Genomic DNA, 17,788 nt, shown 5'->3' with positions numbered 1-17,788 from the left:
GAGTCATCTAAGCTAAGGCACAACACATTTTTTTCAATGAAGAATACTTTGACTCATAGTCAATGAATTTTTTACTTAAATAGTTGATGGCTCACTCTTTCTTGCTTGTTTCATCTTATTGCCCCAATAGGCATCCCATCGAGCTTTCATTCACGGTTAAATATAGAATTAATTAATTTTTTTAAAATAGATGGTACCAGTACAGGTGGATTTGACAAATACTCTTTAATCTTATTGAAAGTTTTTTTACATTCATCATCCTATTTGTCAGAGTTATGTTTAAAGAGGAGTTTGAAAATAGGATCACATTTAAGAGTGAGCTGAGAAATGAATCAAGATATATAATTCAATCTCTCTAAAAAACCTCATACCTCTTTTGGTGTGCATGAATGTGACAAGTCTTTGATGGTTAAGATCTTATCAGGATCTATTTCTATTCCTTTTTCATTGATTATAAAAACCAATAGCTTCTCTGACTTAACCCTGAATGTGCATTTTGATGGGTTCAATTTTAGCTGAAATTTTTCCAACCCCTTGAATAATTTTCTGAGGTTGACCACATGATCTTCTCTTTCTCTAGACTTTGTAATCATGTCATCTATGTATACTTCTATTTCTTTATGCATCATGTCATGGAAGAGAGTTACTATAGCTCTTTGATAAGTAGCCCTAACATTTTTCAACCCGAAAAGCATTACTTTGTAACAAAAAATTTCTCACATAGTGAAAAATGTAGTTTTCTCTATGTCATCCTTAGCCATCCTAATTTGATTATACCTCGAAAATCCATTCATAAAAGAAAATATGGAGTGTTTGATCGTATAGTCCACTAAAGTGTCAATATAAAACAGGAAAAAGTTATCTTTTGGGCTTGCTCTGTTCAAATCCTGATAATCGACACATATTCAAACCTTTTCATCTTTTTTTGGTACTGGGATTATGTTTGCTACCCATTTTGGATACTTAGTTGCTTGAGGTATGATGGATGAATTGTATACGCGAGCAGGTGGTTGTGGTTGAAAAGTTGGTCAGTAAACTTGCTGGTATGATGGTTGATATAGGCAATAGGTAGAGGCTACTTGAATTGGATACATGGGCTGGTTATAAAAAGGAACAAAATTTTTAAACTATTGGCCCTCATAACTTATAGCATGAGTTTTTTTTTTTTCTTGGGTGGGTCACTTTTTTTTTTGCACTGGTTGTTTCTCATTCATCTAATTTATCGTACTTAATGGTGTTTTCAATCATCTTGCCTAATATAACCATGTCAGTAAATTTTTTTATAGCATTTCCTATTAATCTTTCATAATAAGGAGACTTAAGAGAATTGACAAAAAGCATTGTTACCTCTTTCTCTGTGAAAGATGGTTGGACTTGAGAAGCAACATCTTTTTATTTTTAAACGTATTATTTAAAACTTTCTATGGTTTTATTCTTCATACTTTATAGAGAGAGACGGTCAAGTGCTAAGTCCATTATGTGTTTATATTAGGTTACAAATGCTTTTGCCAAGTCATTCTACGATCGGATATGGGCTCGATCCAACTGCACGTACCATCTCACCACAGAGCCTGCAAGGTTATCTTGAAAAATTATGTATAAATAGTTTTTCATCATGAGCATAAACGACCATTTTACAGCAATATATGGTAACATGGGTTACCAGGCATTTAGTCCCATCATATTTTTCAAATTCAAGGACTTTAAACTTTGGTGTGATGACCATATCTGGGACTAAATATAGTTAGGCTATATCCATAGAGTCAAAATAATCTATACCCTTAATGGCCCAAACTCTCTTTTCCAAAATATTCATTTTCTATTTGGAGCTTAGCTCTTCTATTACTTTAGAAGTTTTTGCTTTCAACCTCTCATTCTCTTGAAGGTCATCAAAATAGTAGACTTTAATTGGGTCCGTTATCTTTACCTTAAAGGTAGGGTTAGTGTAACTACGATATGGCACTTTAGGATAGGTGTAAGCATATGCCTCAGAAAATGGCATGTGTAGGGCTTGTGTCTCCTAAGAAGATTGACCTTGGTTTAGACCAAACCCAAGAGGGTATAAAGGATCCACAATATCTTATCTTTCATTTGGATTAGGGGTTTCTTCTACTATTTTACCCTTATCAATTTTTTTAACATTTTCATCATCTTGGTCAACTCTTCTTTTATCTATTCTTAAACCTTCTTGATCTTATTTATATGGGTATTTTGTTCCTGTTTCGTTTGTCTTGCTCACGATCAAGTATTATATGGGTGACGTACAGGTTGGCTTAAATTTATCGACGGTCAAGCTATCCTTAAACCTTTAATACCATATCTTAGAATTAGCAAGTTTATATGACTATCTCATAAAAACCTAAAGTTGTTATTTTGTTAAATTCAATGAATGTAAATGCATGTATGCAAAAACATTTACCTTAAGACAGTGTTTAACCAAAAGATTTCATTTATTCTAAGAATTTTGTTTACATAAAATTTATCCTAATAGAGTTATAATCATAGAATCACTTGATTTGCTCATACTGGTCTCTTGCTTCTTTAATGAAATTCATCAAGCATTGTCCATGTTTCCCTATTGAGGCCACCACTTGCTTTAGTGCTTTTGCTTTTTTGACTATTTTTTTTTGCCTTACACATCCCTTTATAAATTTAGGTTGTTAAGTGCCCAATATAACTCTGTCTCTCTAAGTTTTCCTTTTTACCACACCATACTTGGTATGATAATTCTTTATGCTCTCTGGCCAATGCAGCGATATATTCTTCCTGTTTATTCAACCTTTGTCACAACCTACTTATCTAATTGTTCAGCATATTATTTTTTGTTTGCATTTAGGTATTTTCTTCCTCCAATTCAGCATATTCTTGCTTCAATCACTCATTTTCATCAGTTAGCTCAGCAATTGTTATCTCATTGACTTTTACCTTCACACATAACCTCTTATGTTCTTGGTGTAGCTTCGTTAGGTCTTTAACAGCTGTATCACATTCTCTAGCAATCTTATAAACTTTGAATTCATTTTTTTAGCTTTATCTTTCCATTGATCTTTCTTTTTTTGAAGCTTTTGGATTTCTTGCTTTAGCTTATCTTTTTTTATCTCAAACTTTTTTTTCACAAGCTCCAATTTTGATAGTATTTCTTCAAGCTTTTCTCCTATTGGTTGTTGAAAACCTTCAGGAGTGAATACCACTTCTTTTTCTCATCTTGCTCTCTAGACCAAATACCCATGAGTGACATTATCAGTGAAAGGTCCAGGACTCACCCTGTGGGGGGTTTTTCCATGCTTTAATCACATCGTTCCTCTTTTGAAATGCTTTTGGCTCATTATAAGAAAAATCTAACTGATGAAGTTTATGTGTCATAGGAATGAATTATTTTACCCCAAATTGTCTTCTCACTAATAGTGATGCATAACTTATTGCTCCCTATAAACCCAAAAGTGGAACCATGGTGTTGTCTCTACACTGATATAGCATGAGTTCCCTATTCATCCATGGGACCAACCATTTTACCTTAGTGCTAGTCAACTTTTGTAAGAATGCTACCCATTTTTTTCATACTTTTGTTATGGCCACTCGCTTTCATAGAATTCTTTGTGAAAATATAGTTTCGAGAATGCATTTTTTTTACACTTAAAATGGCTTTTCATCCATTAATACAATAGTTGTATACAACTTGTAAAATGCCCTCCATTATGGCGACAATAACTCAATGATCTGATAATCTCTACCAATATAATTATTGAAGGGTTGCAGCCTTTGATCACACTTTCGAAGAAATCAACCACTGCTATTTCAATATATCCTAAAGCCTTCGAATAAATCACTATTCCATATATGGCTAAGGCAAACACGTTTAACCCTTACTCCTCATCTGCATGTTGTACTAAAAAATTATGAAAAAACTTCCAAGGTAAACAAACCTGTTCTTATTTCTTCTTTGTATGAGAATCCACAATCTCTTTGTTTATCCCCATAAGATGGGCTAGATTTTTACGAAATCCTTATTTATGTTTTTTGACATATATCTTGTTAGGAACTTTGAGGTGTAAACCCAACAAATTCGAATATTCTTCAATGGTTGGTGTTATATCAACTTCATTGAAGATGAAACACTTATACGAAGGATCTCAAAATTGCACTACAACTCTAATTAGTTGATTCTCAACATTCATTGCAATGAGGTATGCTATATGTCCATATCGTTAGCAAAACTCTTCTTGTCTTGATGGACCCATCTTCTTTCATATATCAACCAAATCCTCTAGATTATTTTGTTTAAGGAAGATGGATGTTTCTTGAGACAAGGTAGAAGCATAGCTTATTGTTAGACAATCCCCCTCTTTTTGTTGATTTTTTTTTATTGAACCTTTACCTCATTTGGTGATTCGCAAGGAACTAATATAGATGAAGAGCAGACCAGTCGTTCTGTGAAATCCATGAAAAACTCTTTATTGAAAACTATTTTTTCAAGCAAATATTCTTTATACAACTTCATGATATGAGTATGAATCATGCAAAAATGAATAAGAGAGATGGTTAGTACATATGATAAAGAAAAAAATATATAAATAAATAAATTAGAACATCATACATAATAAAAGAATAAATCATAAGCTTTTGGTTAATTCTAGAAGGAAGGAGACGGCTCTATCTATAGGTTAGGCATTTATAAGGTTCATTATATGTGGTTTAAATGTTGAAAATCTAAAGGTTCCCAAATTGCTCCTTACATCATTATCCATCACAAACTAGTAAGGTACCTCAATCCTCGTCCATTATAGGCTACAAGTGGAAAAAAGTTCAATTTGAGTGGGAGTATTTCGTTAGCCACTGTGGAGGTATTAAAACTTCATGAAAGCATAGATACTTTTACTCCCTCCTAGAAGGACGAAGCTTGGGTATAAAACTCATGTTATGCACATACATATGAATGACATTAGAAGAAAAATAAATAAATATAACGAATGAATGAAAAATCTTTACAAACAATTCAATTTTATTGAACTTTTGGATAACACAAATTTATTTACTAGCCTAACTCTTGGCTTGTCCCCAGTGGAGTCACTAAACTGTCATAACGTCTAGGTCTGTGTACCTATCGCTATACATTGACTTGAGGAGTTATTATCAATCTTTTTTTATTTAAGTACGATTGGTCACTTGACTGAATCTATCACTTTTTAAAAAGAAATCTTAAGTTTAACATAGGTATCTTTGAAAGGTAAATTCAACATCTGTGAAATAAGAACTAGGTCTGTGAGTACGGTTATGTGTGAGGAAGGTTATAGCACTTCTACAATGCCCATCGAAAGATGGTACCAACTCAATTTCATGTTATCCATTAAACCTTAAAAATTTTACCAAGTAATTAATCATTAAAAATTATTCTTAATTAACTCCAATACTTTTGGTAAAAAATTAAGAAAATTCTCTCACCTCAAGAGTATACAAGAAAACTACTATTTTTTTTTTGCAGAGGCTTCGTCGTTAGATTATTTAACATTAAAAGATTTCCAAGAAAAGAAAAAGGAATAATACTTAACCTTTCATGGGGATGTCTTTTATTTTTTTTTTACTTTAAAAAAAATTCATACCTTTATGCAAGAAAAATTGATAGTTTTAACTTTTTCTCAAAAATACATTTTTTTGAAATTTTTAATTTCAAGAAAAATTAATACTTTCAAATTTTTCTCAAAATGCTTTTTAAAAAAATTTTATTTCTAAGAAAAATTGATACCTTCAACTTTTCCTCAAAAATACTTTTTGAAATCTTTATTTGTAAGAAAAAGTGATATATTCAACTTTTCTTCAAAAATATATTTTTTTCAGAAAAATTAATATTTTCAATTTTTCCTCAAAAATGTTTTTTGAATTTTTTTTATTTTAAAAAAAAATTAATATTTCAACTTTTGCACAAAAATATTTTTTGAAATTTTTTATTTTCAAGAAAAATTGATACTTTCAACTTTTTCTCAAACATGCTTTTTGAAATTTTTATTTTCAAGAAAAATTGATACTTTTAATTTTTCCTAAAAAATGCTTTTTGAAATCTTTATTTTCAAAGGAAATTGGTACCTTCAACTTTTCCTCAAAAATATTTTTTGAAAATTTTTTATTTTCAAGAAAAATTGATACTTTTAACTTTTCTTCAAAAATACATTTTTTAAAATTTTATTTTCAAAAAATCATTGAAAATTAAAGAATGTTTAATTAAATAAATAAATGATTTCAATTTAATCAATAAATATATAAGCAAAAAAAAATCATAATAAATAAATAAATAATAAATAAGTAGAGAAATAAAGAAAAAAAAAACCTTGGTATAGCTTGGCTGGTCTCAAACAGAATGCGGCTCCAGAGACAAACTTGGCTGAGACGACTTGGTATGCGACGCTACTCAACGGCTCAATAGGGAGGAATGAAAATGGGTTGGCGGGTCAATGCATTGTGGGTCGGGTCAGATTTCAGGCGACATACAGATCTTACTCACTTTTTAACTCCTTAAAATGGTGTCGTTTTGCATTGGTATAAAAGCTAAAAATTCTCTTTTTTTCTTTAGATGTCTCCCTCACACTCTCTCTCTCTTCTCTTTTGTTTCCTTCTCTAAGCAATTTTTGATTGCTGTTTGTTGTCGAAAGACACCAAAAAAATCATCGATTTCTGAGTTTTATCGCTGAAAACTGGATTTTTTGTCAAGAAGTTGCCAGAAAATTTAAATTTTCTTCCAAAAATTCAACCTAATTCTTGAATTTTTAGAAAATTCCCAAAAAATGCAAAAAAAATTCCTAAAAAAAAACTAATCCTCTAATCTAAACAATGAATTTTCCAGAAATCTCTTACTACAAATTATAGCTTCTTTGGATTTTTTTTTTATTCTGGTTGCCTCTTATTTTCTCCCTTTTCTCTGTGTGTCCCTGTTCTTGTGATTGCTGGCTCTTATATAGGGTTAATTTAAGATTGAACGAATGTTTGAAAATCAAAATCTCTTTATCTCCTAATTTGTTTTCCTTGATTTGAAAACAGGATCCCTTTATCTAGTTTCAAAATTCAACTTCCGATAAAATTTCACTAGAACTAGAACTTTATTTTTACTTATTATTGTTTTTCATTCTATAATCTTTATCCAAAGCCCACCAAAAAAACAAATTTAGAAAATGGGTGTCTACATTGATTGTAATAAAAAAAAATCTTGAACGATTTTCTAATTATAGTTCAGGAATTTTTTTAACCCTTTAGCCTTAATATTTTTATTACATAGAATTAAATAATAAATTTTTCTTTTATTGTAATTTTATTATTTAAATTTGAAAAATGAATGAATATTATTTACTTGCATAAATTACTAAAATAATATTACTTCAAATATTTTTCATTCAATTTAAATAAATTCAATTAAGTATTTCATATTTCATAATGTTAAGATTTAATTTTAATTTTAATTTCATATAATAAAATATTAAAAAATATATAGATAACATAAATTTATTGGAATTAGAACCTTAGCATTATGAAATATGAAATTTGTTTTATTGTCTATATTTCTTTTAATATTTTATTGTATGAAATTAAAATTAAGAATTTTTATTATAATTAAAAATTTGATATTATGAAATATGGAATATTTGAATTTATCTAGATGGATTGAATCACAAAGGTTTGAAGTAATGTTATTTTAGTAATTTTAATAATTAAATAATATTGATTCATTTTTTAAACTTAAATGATATAATTATAATAAAATAAAATTTATAATTTAATTACATGCAATAAAAATATCAAATACTTATTTCTATTTCTTTTATAAAATTTGAGGATTTATATATTAGTGTTAAAAATTTAAAATTTTAAAGTTAAAAATTCTTAAAAAATTAAATGATCAAAATTTATTTTCTATTTTTTAAATTTAACAATATCATATTAATAGTATATGATTTATTGATAATGTTATGTGGCATTTGATAATTGATATGGCAATACCACATTACTACAATGCTAGATAGTTGCAACTCAATAACATAAAAAAATCTACTCAATCTGAAGTGGCTAAATTAAAAAATTTAATATTTAAATCACCATTTTAAAACGACACCAAGCGAAGGTGATTATTTGTTAATTTTACCCTTACTTTTTTATAGAAAGCCAAATTCGGTTTCAGTTCTCTTGCCTTCTACGCGAACTCCATCTCCATCTTTTGGCTGGCAGGACAAACCTTCTGAATTTAAAAATCCATTATTATTAATTATGAAAATTCAGAGCTAATCAGAACCCAAAAAAAGAGAGAATGAGTGGCAACGAGTTTCGATTCTTCTTGTCTTGCGACATCAATCTTCCCGTTACCTTTCGTGTCGAGAGATTGGAAGGGACTTTGCCCTCCACCAGATCTCCCAATTCAGGTTTCGGTCCAAATTCACTTTACTATTCCGAATTTTAGTCACTTTATTTTAATTTGTGAATTTGTACGCCACCGAATCATACTAGCAATTTTGATGATGATTTCAGTATTACAATTAGTACAAAAAATTTAGCGCATGATTAAAAGTTTTATGATACAGCGTAGTGAAATTCAAATTTTCTTTCATTCTCAATTTGAAAATCTGAAATTATTAATGTATTTTTTTTTTCAAATATCGGTATAATTGTCTGCCCTCGGTTTCCATTTCTTTACAGGAATTGATTCCACTGAAGAGGAGAGGAGAGCAGAGCTCTATGTAGAGTGTCAATTGTACATAGATGGTGCTCCATTTGGCCTTCCAACAAAAACAAGGTTTTTTTTTTTTTATGGAAAACAGAAAATTTCCATTAATCAACTAACTACTCGATTTCTGTACTCGTGTTTGAAGTTTTTTAGTATGTTTCCTCTCTCAAATAGTTTATCAGTGCTAGGGTATTGATATCTTGTTCTTATAACAGGTTGGAGTCTGCAGGACCATTGTATTGCTGGAATGAACTAATCACATTGAGTACTAAATATCGAGATTTAACTGCACACTCACAACTTGCTTTGACAGTGAGTAGAAAATTTGAAGTTCCTTTGGTTTCTTATTGTATTGGTGCTTTCAAGTTGTATTCTCTGTTTGTGTGGGTTGGCAATGTGGATTGTGTGTCAGTTATGAGTGTTAAAAATACGTTGGAGAACTTTGTTCCATACATTTTGTGACATCTACCATTTCAATGTCCCATTTATTTGATTCTTTCTAGGCATGCAGGGCAAAACATTAGCTGCGTCTGTTGCATTATCTTCCTGTAGGAATTCCTGCATATTCTGAAATGGAAAAGGCTTTTTCAGAATGCTAGTAATCATCAATTAGTCTCTTATAGTTTGAATGTCTTTGATGGTATTGTTCCTAGTATGCAAGTTATTGATGTTAGTCATTTGTGTGTAAATAACTCCATTTGGTGGGCACTGCACATGTTTTATTAAAGTTTTTAAAATTATTGATTACCAGTATATCTTGGTCTGGAGACAACCCCTCAAAAGTTAGCTTCTAAAGATGAGGTATCTATTCTTGAGATTGGGTTTGAATGGCCCTGAAGTGTTACATGGACATGTGTTACTATAGGTGTTAGATTTTCTTTGGTATATTTCGTACAGATAATAGATGGAGATTAGCTAATTTCGTTTGTTTTAGTAGTGCTTTAGATTTAAGCTTTAGAGTTTGCATTCTGGCTTGCATGGAGATTTTTGCCTTTGACATTCAAATCACTGAAAATTAATGTTATTAAGCTTTTGTTAGTAACTTTTTCTTCTTCTTCTTCTTCTTCTTCATTAAAAAGAATATTTCAACTTCCCTGCTTTGACCTTATTGTCAATCTCCTGGAATGCCCAGGTTTGGGATGTGTCATGTGGGAAAGATGACAGGTTAATTGGTGGGGCTACTATTCTTCTTTTCAACAGCAAAATGCAACTTAAAACAGGGAAACAGAAACTTAGGCTCTGGTTAGGAAAACAAGCAGATGGATCATTTCCTACAACTACCCCTGGAAAGGTTCTGGTTCTTGGTGCATAATGTTTCTGGTTTGGCATTTCTTTAGATAGTTACTTTTTTTTAATGTATATGGTAATACATTCCACTATAGGTCCCCAGGCATGAGCGTGGAGAGTTGGAGCGTTTGGAAAAGCTTACAAATAAGTATGAAAGGGGACAGATTCAACCTGTTGATTGGCTAGACCGTCTCACATTCAAGGCTATGGAAAGAATTAAGGAGAGGGAAGTCTTGAAAAATGGAAGCTCTCATTTGTACTTGATTGTTGACTTCTGTAGTTTGGAGCATCGAGTTGTTTTTCAGGTATGTTCCAGATCCACTATCATCATATAATTTACTGGCTAGTGGTTTTTGTTGAATCGTTACAAATGCTGCGATTATTTTCTCAATAATAATAACCTGAGTATGAATTTTTTTCTCTTTTTTCTTTTAGGGTAAATTACAAAATCCCACTCTGTGGTTAAGGATGGAATAAATATGCCCCATATGGTTAAAGAAGTGATAAGAGGTTTTTTTTTTTTTTTTTGTTAAATTTGAAGCTAAACCATTATCTTTTTCCCTTCTTTTGCTTTTTTTCTTTATCTCCTTTTATTTTTCCTTGAATTTTTAGCCCTTCTCTCTCTAACAGTGTCGTATATGTCATTTTTCCTTTTACACTCTTGATTTTATAATTAATGGAAGAAATCAAAGTTTTGTAAAGATGATGGGTTTATTTACGTCCAACCACATGGTGCTTTTTTTTTTTTTTTTTGTAATTTACCCTTTTTTTTCGCATACAAATCATATGCTGGTCAAATTTAATTATGACAATTAACCATTGAATGTTTAATATTAGTTGAAAAGCTAAAATCTGACATTTGGTAACAAAATTGTACTTTTCTTCTTACCTATACTCTATTTGTCTGGGACTTATTATGAAAGGCTAACATATTCATGCCATCTCTAGCCATTTCTACAATTACATTTGAATGCATACTTTGAAGGAAACTGCATTAACTTTTTGATGCAAATTTCTGTTTGCCAACCACAATAATCTTACCTTATTTTCTTCTGTTGTGCAGGAAGCAGGGGCCAATTTCTTATTACCATCTGCAATAGCTTCATCAAATGAACTGGTCATTGTGTGGGACCCTGAAGTGGGAAAGATAAACCCCTCCGAGCACAAGCAATTGAAGCTTGCAAGGAGTTTAACTCGTGGTATCATTGACAGGGACCTTAAGCCAAGCTCTAATGAACGAAAGTAAGTTTGAAAACAACTTGAAGCTTCTCCTACCCTGCAAATTTGTCTGTCAGCCTGGATGTTTCCTTCTAACATGCATATTATAGTTGAGACAGAATGATACAATGATTCATCTGATTGTGCATGGAAGTTTATAGTTATGTAGCAAGTTTTGACTCAAATTTGGTTGAGCAATATGAGACCAACGACTCTTGGAGACTCTCATAGGTTATTTTATTATTCCTAGAATATGTATTCTTCTAAGTGTCTGATATAATTGTGTTCATTGATCATTTTTTCTTGAGAAAAAGGTATATAATATATCTTTAATTGTAAGGTCAATACAAAGAATTTTGAAATATCCACCTACAAGGGCTTTGAGTGGAGATGAGAGGCAGCTCCTTTGGAAATTTCGCTTCTCATTAATGTCTGAGAAGAGGGCCCTCACAAAATTTCTTCGATGTGTTGAATGGAGTGATGTTCAGGTTAGCATTTCCCTTTTGTTCTTGGTTTTTCTTGTGAATTCCAATGTCTAGGGGAAAACTACTCCTTGATTAGTCCTTCATTGTAGCTCTTGTTCCTCATCAATTTCTTCTAATTCATCATGCTAGCATCTTCTTATTCTATATGTTATCACCTTTTATCTAATACTAGAGCATATATGCTGTTTCACATAGTATCCCTTGAGTATGTCCATATTTTATGAAATCTGTTTTTTGATCCATGTTATCACCTGTTATCTAATACTAGAGAGCATATATGGTGTGTCACCGAGTCTCCCTTGAATTTGTCTGTATTTTATGAATTCTGTTTTTTGATCTGATAAACCATCGAATTTTTTGAAATTATAGAAAGATGTCAGGAAGGGCTGCAGAAGAAAGTGACTTTTCTATGTGATATGATGATTTGTAAAAGGATCTGTTTATGTAATTGGTAGGCATTAATGTGCATTAAGCTCAGATTTACAGGTCTGAACTGCTAACCTTTTCTGGGTTAGCTGCCTTGCTCCGCTTACTGTTTTTCTTTTGGTATCGTTACTGAACAAAATAAATAGAAACTATTCTAATTAAACATAAAATGATCATATTTGAAGATTTTGGTCCATGTGTGCAGGAAGCAAAGCAGGCAATAGAACTTATGGGTAAGTGGGAGATGATTGATGTCTGCGATGCATTGGAGCTTCTATCACCGCTTTTTGAAAGTGAAGAGGTAGGTCTAAGTAGGATTTGGCTCGTATTTTGTGGGGACATCTTTTGGGACCTCTGTTGGAAACTGTGTAAGATACCCTTAGATCTTAGGTTGCTTTTTACTGTGTTATTAACATTAAAGGTCTTAGTGTGTTGTTAACATTCAAACGACAATCTAACTTGATTTTCTTATTTGGTTTTTCATACAGTTGATCCCAGAGTATGGGATATAAGGCTTAGTGTGTTTTTGTTGTTTTTTAACATTAAAGGTCTTAGATTATTCTTATATATAATGTGGCTAACTGAGCTGGTTTGTCACCAACATAGTGTTCTTTTAAATATTTCAAGTGAGTGACTTTTTTCCACATTGTACTTCATTTCTCTTATATGTTTGCTCTTTGTACATTATAAAACTGCTGCCCTCTTACTAATTTTCTTCCCCTTATTGTTTTAACATAATTTCTTCTAATCTTTCTAAGGTATTAAAGTAAGTCTTCTATTTTTAGCATTATTGTGTTACAAAATCTAGTGTATGCACAGACAAGGTTAGGTACACATCATTTTAAAGGTTTAAAGTTAGGGGAAGGACATCTCACAAGGTATCTATTTGTGCCAAAATCTGTTACTTCATACTTGACACGCTGATCTGGAAAGAGTCCAACTAAAGTATCCTTATAGCATTTTTTCTTCAGTGTAGATTGTATTAGATAATCTATAATATCTTATTCCTGATTGAATAATGTCTAATTGTTGATCATTGTTAACAGGTTCGTGCATATGCTGTTAGTGTTCTTGAAAGAGCTGATGATGAAGAGCTCCAATGTTACTTGCTCCAATTAGTTCAGGCACTTCGATTTGAGCGCACTGATAAATCTCGCCTTTCACAATTCCTCGTGCAACGTTGTATGCCCCTTGATGCTTGTGTGAATGTAATGTTTGTGTGTGTTTGTGTTTTAACACAATATATGCTATATTTTTGCAGTACAATTTTTTACACTGTTTTTCAAAGCTTTTGCTATTTCTCTTTCTTCTCCTTTTAACAATCGACAAGACTCAGCTTTCTTTCTTTTTTTTTTTTTTTAATTCCTAACAAATGTCTTTGGCAGAGCTTTCTTTTCCCTCAAAACTCTTCAGCCAAATGCTCTCTCTCTCTCTCTCAAACCTTTCTTTTACTCTCCTTTCCTTCTATAGCCCTATACTTTCTTTCCAAAGTAAATATCTTCCATTGTGTTGTTTTGCCTCCTCCTAGTTATAGGGAATTAGGGATAAAAGACTGGAGATAGACATTTTGATTTCCCTCCTCTTATTAGCTGAATATTTTTGGTTGGGAGTACCAATTCATAAAAATTACTACCTTTTATTTTCTTGAGATAAAAAATGTACATTTACCATTTACTTTAGTAAATTAAAATTTTTGGTTAAAGTAACTAAATTGGATTTTTATCTATTATTCAAAAAATTCACAAACAATAATACACTTTATTGGTTGGTAGTCTGAAAGTATTCTTGAACTTTACAGCTTTACGTAATATTGAATTGGCTAGTTTTCTACGCTGGTTTGTTGCTGTGGAACTTCATGATCCTGCCTATGCAAAACGATTTTATTGTACCTATGAGTTCCTAGAAGAAAATGTGATGAAGGTATGAGTTCCAATTTTCTGTTACTGCACATTGCCACCTGCTTTTCTGTTTAGGAATAGGAATGGTTGTGCAATCATGATAAATGATTGGTCTCTAATTTGCATTTGTGAATGGCGCAAGTTACAGTAATATTGTTAGCATCATTAATTCTACCTTATGAAGTGCAAGACTAATGACCTTGATTTCTCTTTCTGCGGTTTAGTAATCACTCATGTTGTTACAGTTGGCAGCTGGTGTAAATGGAGAAGAAGATGGATTTAAGAAGTGGCAGAGTTTGGTACGTCAGACAGAATTGACAGCGCAATTGTGTTCTATAATGAGAGATGTGAGAAATGTGCGTGGCAATACACAAAAGAAGATTGAAAAGCTTAGACAGCTCCTTTCTGGTCTTCTTAGTGAACTTACTTATTTTGATGAGGTATTTCTCTGACAGGAATTTCCATACTAAATAATCTTCTAAGACTTCTATGAACAAGTGTCTGCTGAGTTTTACAAATTACAAAAATTGTATTCCAATCTTGTTTTCAGCCAATTCGATCGCCTTTGGCTCCAAGTGTCCTTATAACTGGAATTGTGCCTTCGGAGTCATCAATATTCAAAAGTGCACTGCATCCTTTGCGACTGACATTCCGAACAGCCAATGGTGGACAGTGCAAGGTCATGTTTAAGAAGGGTGATGATATTCGGCAAGATCAATTGGTACATGACAAAATTCTTCTGTTGCATTAACAAAATTCTGATAGAAAGATCAGACAGGGAGGTGGCAATCCTTCATGTGGTTAATGTAACTGATGTGGTTCCTTTAGGTTGTTCAAATGGTATCTCTTATGGATAGATTACTAAAATTGGAAAATCTTGACCTGCACTTAACTCCATATAAGGTGCTGGCAACTGGACAAGATGAGGGCATGTTGGAATTCATACCATCCCGTTCTTTGGCACAGGTATTATATTCTATAAAAGACACAGCAAATAGCATTAAATTACTCTGTTTCGTCTACAAATTTAGCTGCAAAACTTTGTTTTTGTTCTTCATAGTTGATGAAGCATTATGTACGCATGCATACTCTATAGATTTTCCATATTCATAGACTCTGCCAATTACCAATCCTCTTCGTATATATATTTTACCTTCAAGTTTTCTATAATGCATTCATAATGGTTGTGATCTAGCTAAGACTTTTTGTATGCATTTTTTCCTTATGCAGATTCTTTCAGAGCATCGTAGCATTATAAGCTATCTGCAGAAATTTCATAATGATGAACATGGACCATTTGGGATTACAGCCACTTGTCTTGAAACCTTTATAAAAAGCTGTGCTGGCTACTCTGTTATCACATACATACTGGGAATTGGAGACAGGTGATCTTTTGTTCAGCTATAATATCTGAATAAGTCCTTTGCATGCAGATTGGCATCTAATATAAGCCATGGATTTTTCATAATTTAATTTGCAATTTCTGAAGACAAATCTTTATTGGCTGCAGACACCTTGACAATCTTTTGCTTAGGGATGATGGACGCCTTTTCCATGTTGATTTTGGTTTTATTCTTGGCCGAGATCCTAAGCCATTTCCACCACCAATGAAACTTTGCAAAGAAATGGTTGAAGCTATGGGTGGAGCAGAGAGGTATTCTGGTTCCTCCTTTCCCTAATTTGTTTCTACCTTTTTCTTTTCTTAATTCTTTTTTTTTTCTTTCCATCACTTGCTGAATAAGCTAAATATTAGATCATACATTTCCATACTTTGACATTAATATGCATAAATGTTATTTCATTTTGCAGCCAATATTATACAAGGTTCAAATCCTATTGTTGTGAAGCATACAACATTCTCCGCAAATCTAGTAACCTTATTTTAAATCTTTTCCATCTTATGGCCGGTTCCAACATTCCTGACATAGCATCTGATCCTGAAAAAGGCATCCTTAAGGTGAGTTTCTTTATGTTTCAAATCTGATGATCATATTGGAAAATCATTATTTTCCCATGTTTTTGACCAATTCTGTTGGTGTAGCTCCAGGAGAAGTTCCGGTTGGACTTGGATGATGAGGCCTGCATACACTTCTTCCAGGATCTTATCAATGAGAGTGTTAGTGCCTTGTTTCCTCAAATGGTTGAGACTATTCATCGGTGGGCTCAATACTGGCGCTGATCCTCATAAACAAGTTTGGGATGTTCATTAGCTTTGGTAAATACATAGGTACATTTAGCTTGACTCAGTTTCTCTCTCCCCACTTTGACTCAAACCCTTTAATATTTTGAGTTTGTGCCGCCTTTAATGTTTTGAGGTTTTCATGTTGTGGCGAACAGATTTCAGAGTAGATACTGACTGGGCCAAAAACAACTGACAAAATCTGACAGGTTTTCAACAGCCTCTCCGCTCTTCTATATATAATAGACATGGAGAATGTTCTGGATTATTATTATTATTATTATTTTTGCCACAAGTCTCTCTGCAACAACCATTGGGGATGTAAACAGATCTGCTATTGTGAATGATTGTAAATATATCCTTTTTCCGGTTGTATCTTTTGATATAGGTCTGAACTTTGAACTGAGTGGTGTATTGGATAGCTTCCCCGAGATATCCAAAAAAACACGAACGGACAGAAGCTTCCCGAGAGTTATCATGCTCAAAGAGATAGATCCCCCGTAAAAAGGATAGATAATCTGTTATAAGACATAAATGTATGTATCAATATTCACCAAACATATCAAAATGACTAGTATTGATCGAAGGGACACCTTGCATATCTTTTAGCCAAAGCAATGCATGCATTTCTTGCCTATAAATGTCGACAGCAGGTGCATTGTCAACAAATTACCACTGTTCTTAGCTTCATGAACTTCTTAATCATCTCATCATCTTTAAAGATGTGAGTTCGAGTAGCAAAACTATTATTTGTTTGGGAGTAAAATAGTGATTTTAAGGAGGAGGTCATAAACAATATATATTTTTAAATATTTAAATATTTTTATTTATAAATTATTTATTAATGTAATACTTAATTGAATTAATTCATTAAACATTTTAATTATTGTTTTTAACTTTAATTTATTTTTATGAATTAACTTTAATTTATTAATTTAGTTTTTCTTAAAATATATAATTATTTTGTGATAATATTATTTCAGGACTAAAAGTGTTGTTATTTTATGATTAATTAAAATATAAAGATAAACCTTGGTCATTTTAGGATGAACAGTAAGTGATTAAAGGAGTGTCACGCGGCACTATCTTTTTTTTTTCTCATCTTTTTAAAAAAATTTTATATTTAATAAATTTTTTTGTAGGTTTTATTTTTTAAAAGTGAGACCACGTTACATCAAGTTTTCTTTTTCTGTTTTACCTGTTTTAGGGATAAAAATATTATATTTATAAATAATTAAGATGTAATTTATATATTCATCCATTCATTATATAAATTCTATTTATTTTATCCTTTTTCACCCTCATTTAAAGTGTTTATGTGAAATCTTATGTTTTTACTTTTTTTTTTCTCTCTTCCCAACTTTTTTTAATTTTTAAATTAAATAAATTTATAAAAATAAAATCCAATAAAGGGCTCCATGCGCCACCTTAGTTTAGGTTTTTTTCTTTTGTTTTTAATTTCATAAATTTTGTGAAAAAGGAGTTGATATATATTTTTTAAAATTTTAAGTTTTTGTTTGTCAGATCAACTTGATGCCGAGGGTATGACATTTTTTTTTTTTCATTTTTTTTTTTTAAAAATTTTTCTTATATATTT

The 17,788-nt window shown here is 31.5% G+C and overlaps 1 protein-coding gene across 3 annotated transcripts in view; it reads left to right on the top strand.

Annotated features, from left to right (window-relative positions):
* Window positions 1–16,777, top strand: part of LOC111287273 (phosphatidylinositol 3-kinase, root isoform) — a 37,587-nt gene extending 20,810 nt beyond the window's left edge. The window contains exons 1-19 of one of the 3 annotated variants that reach the window (XR_002689964.2): window positions 8,166–8,396; window positions 8,671–8,767; window positions 8,914–9,010; window positions 9,831–9,989; window positions 10,081–10,290; window positions 11,049–11,227; window positions 11,544–11,691; window positions 12,320–12,415; window positions 13,161–13,296; window positions 13,913–14,034; window positions 14,258–14,452; window positions 14,563–14,733; window positions 14,841–14,978; window positions 15,243–15,397; window positions 15,523–15,666; window positions 15,822–15,969; window positions 16,054–16,239; window positions 16,350–16,400; window positions 16,580–16,777. Coding sequence is in view for 2 of the 3 variants with exons in the window: in XM_022877685.2 (XP_022733420.1) it covers window positions 8,285–8,396; window positions 8,671–8,767; window positions 8,914–9,010; window positions 9,831–9,989; window positions 10,081–10,290; window positions 11,049–11,227; window positions 11,544–11,691; window positions 12,320–12,415; window positions 13,161–13,296; window positions 13,913–14,034; window positions 14,258–14,452; window positions 14,563–14,733; window positions 14,841–14,978; window positions 15,243–15,397; window positions 15,523–15,666; window positions 15,822–15,969; window positions 16,054–16,191 (2,445 nt within the window). In the remaining variant the exon portion in view is untranslated. Of the gene's footprint in view, window positions 1–8,165; window positions 8,397–8,670; window positions 8,768–8,913; window positions 9,011–9,830; window positions 9,990–10,080; window positions 10,291–11,048; window positions 11,228–11,543; window positions 11,692–12,319; window positions 12,416–13,160; window positions 13,297–13,912; window positions 14,035–14,257; window positions 14,453–14,562; window positions 14,734–14,840; window positions 14,979–15,242; window positions 15,398–15,522; window positions 15,667–15,821; window positions 15,970–16,053; window positions 16,240–16,349 lie in introns of those variants that run through there. The other 2 variants (XM_022877685.2, XM_089759907.1) reach the window with 2 other exon arrangements.
* Window positions 16,778–17,788: the final 1,011 nt, after the last annotated feature.

This window comes from Durio zibethinus, chromosome 4 (assembly GCF_047325235.1).
Source record: "Durio zibethinus cultivar Kanyao isolate XHJ-2024 chromosome 4, ASM4732523v1, whole genome shotgun sequence".
In the NCBI taxonomy this organism is placed as follows: Eukaryota; Viridiplantae; Streptophyta; class Magnoliopsida; order Malvales; family Malvaceae; genus Durio; species Durio zibethinus.
Note: the sequence above shows the minus strand (reverse complement) of the source record. Positions and strands in the feature narration are given on the sequence as shown.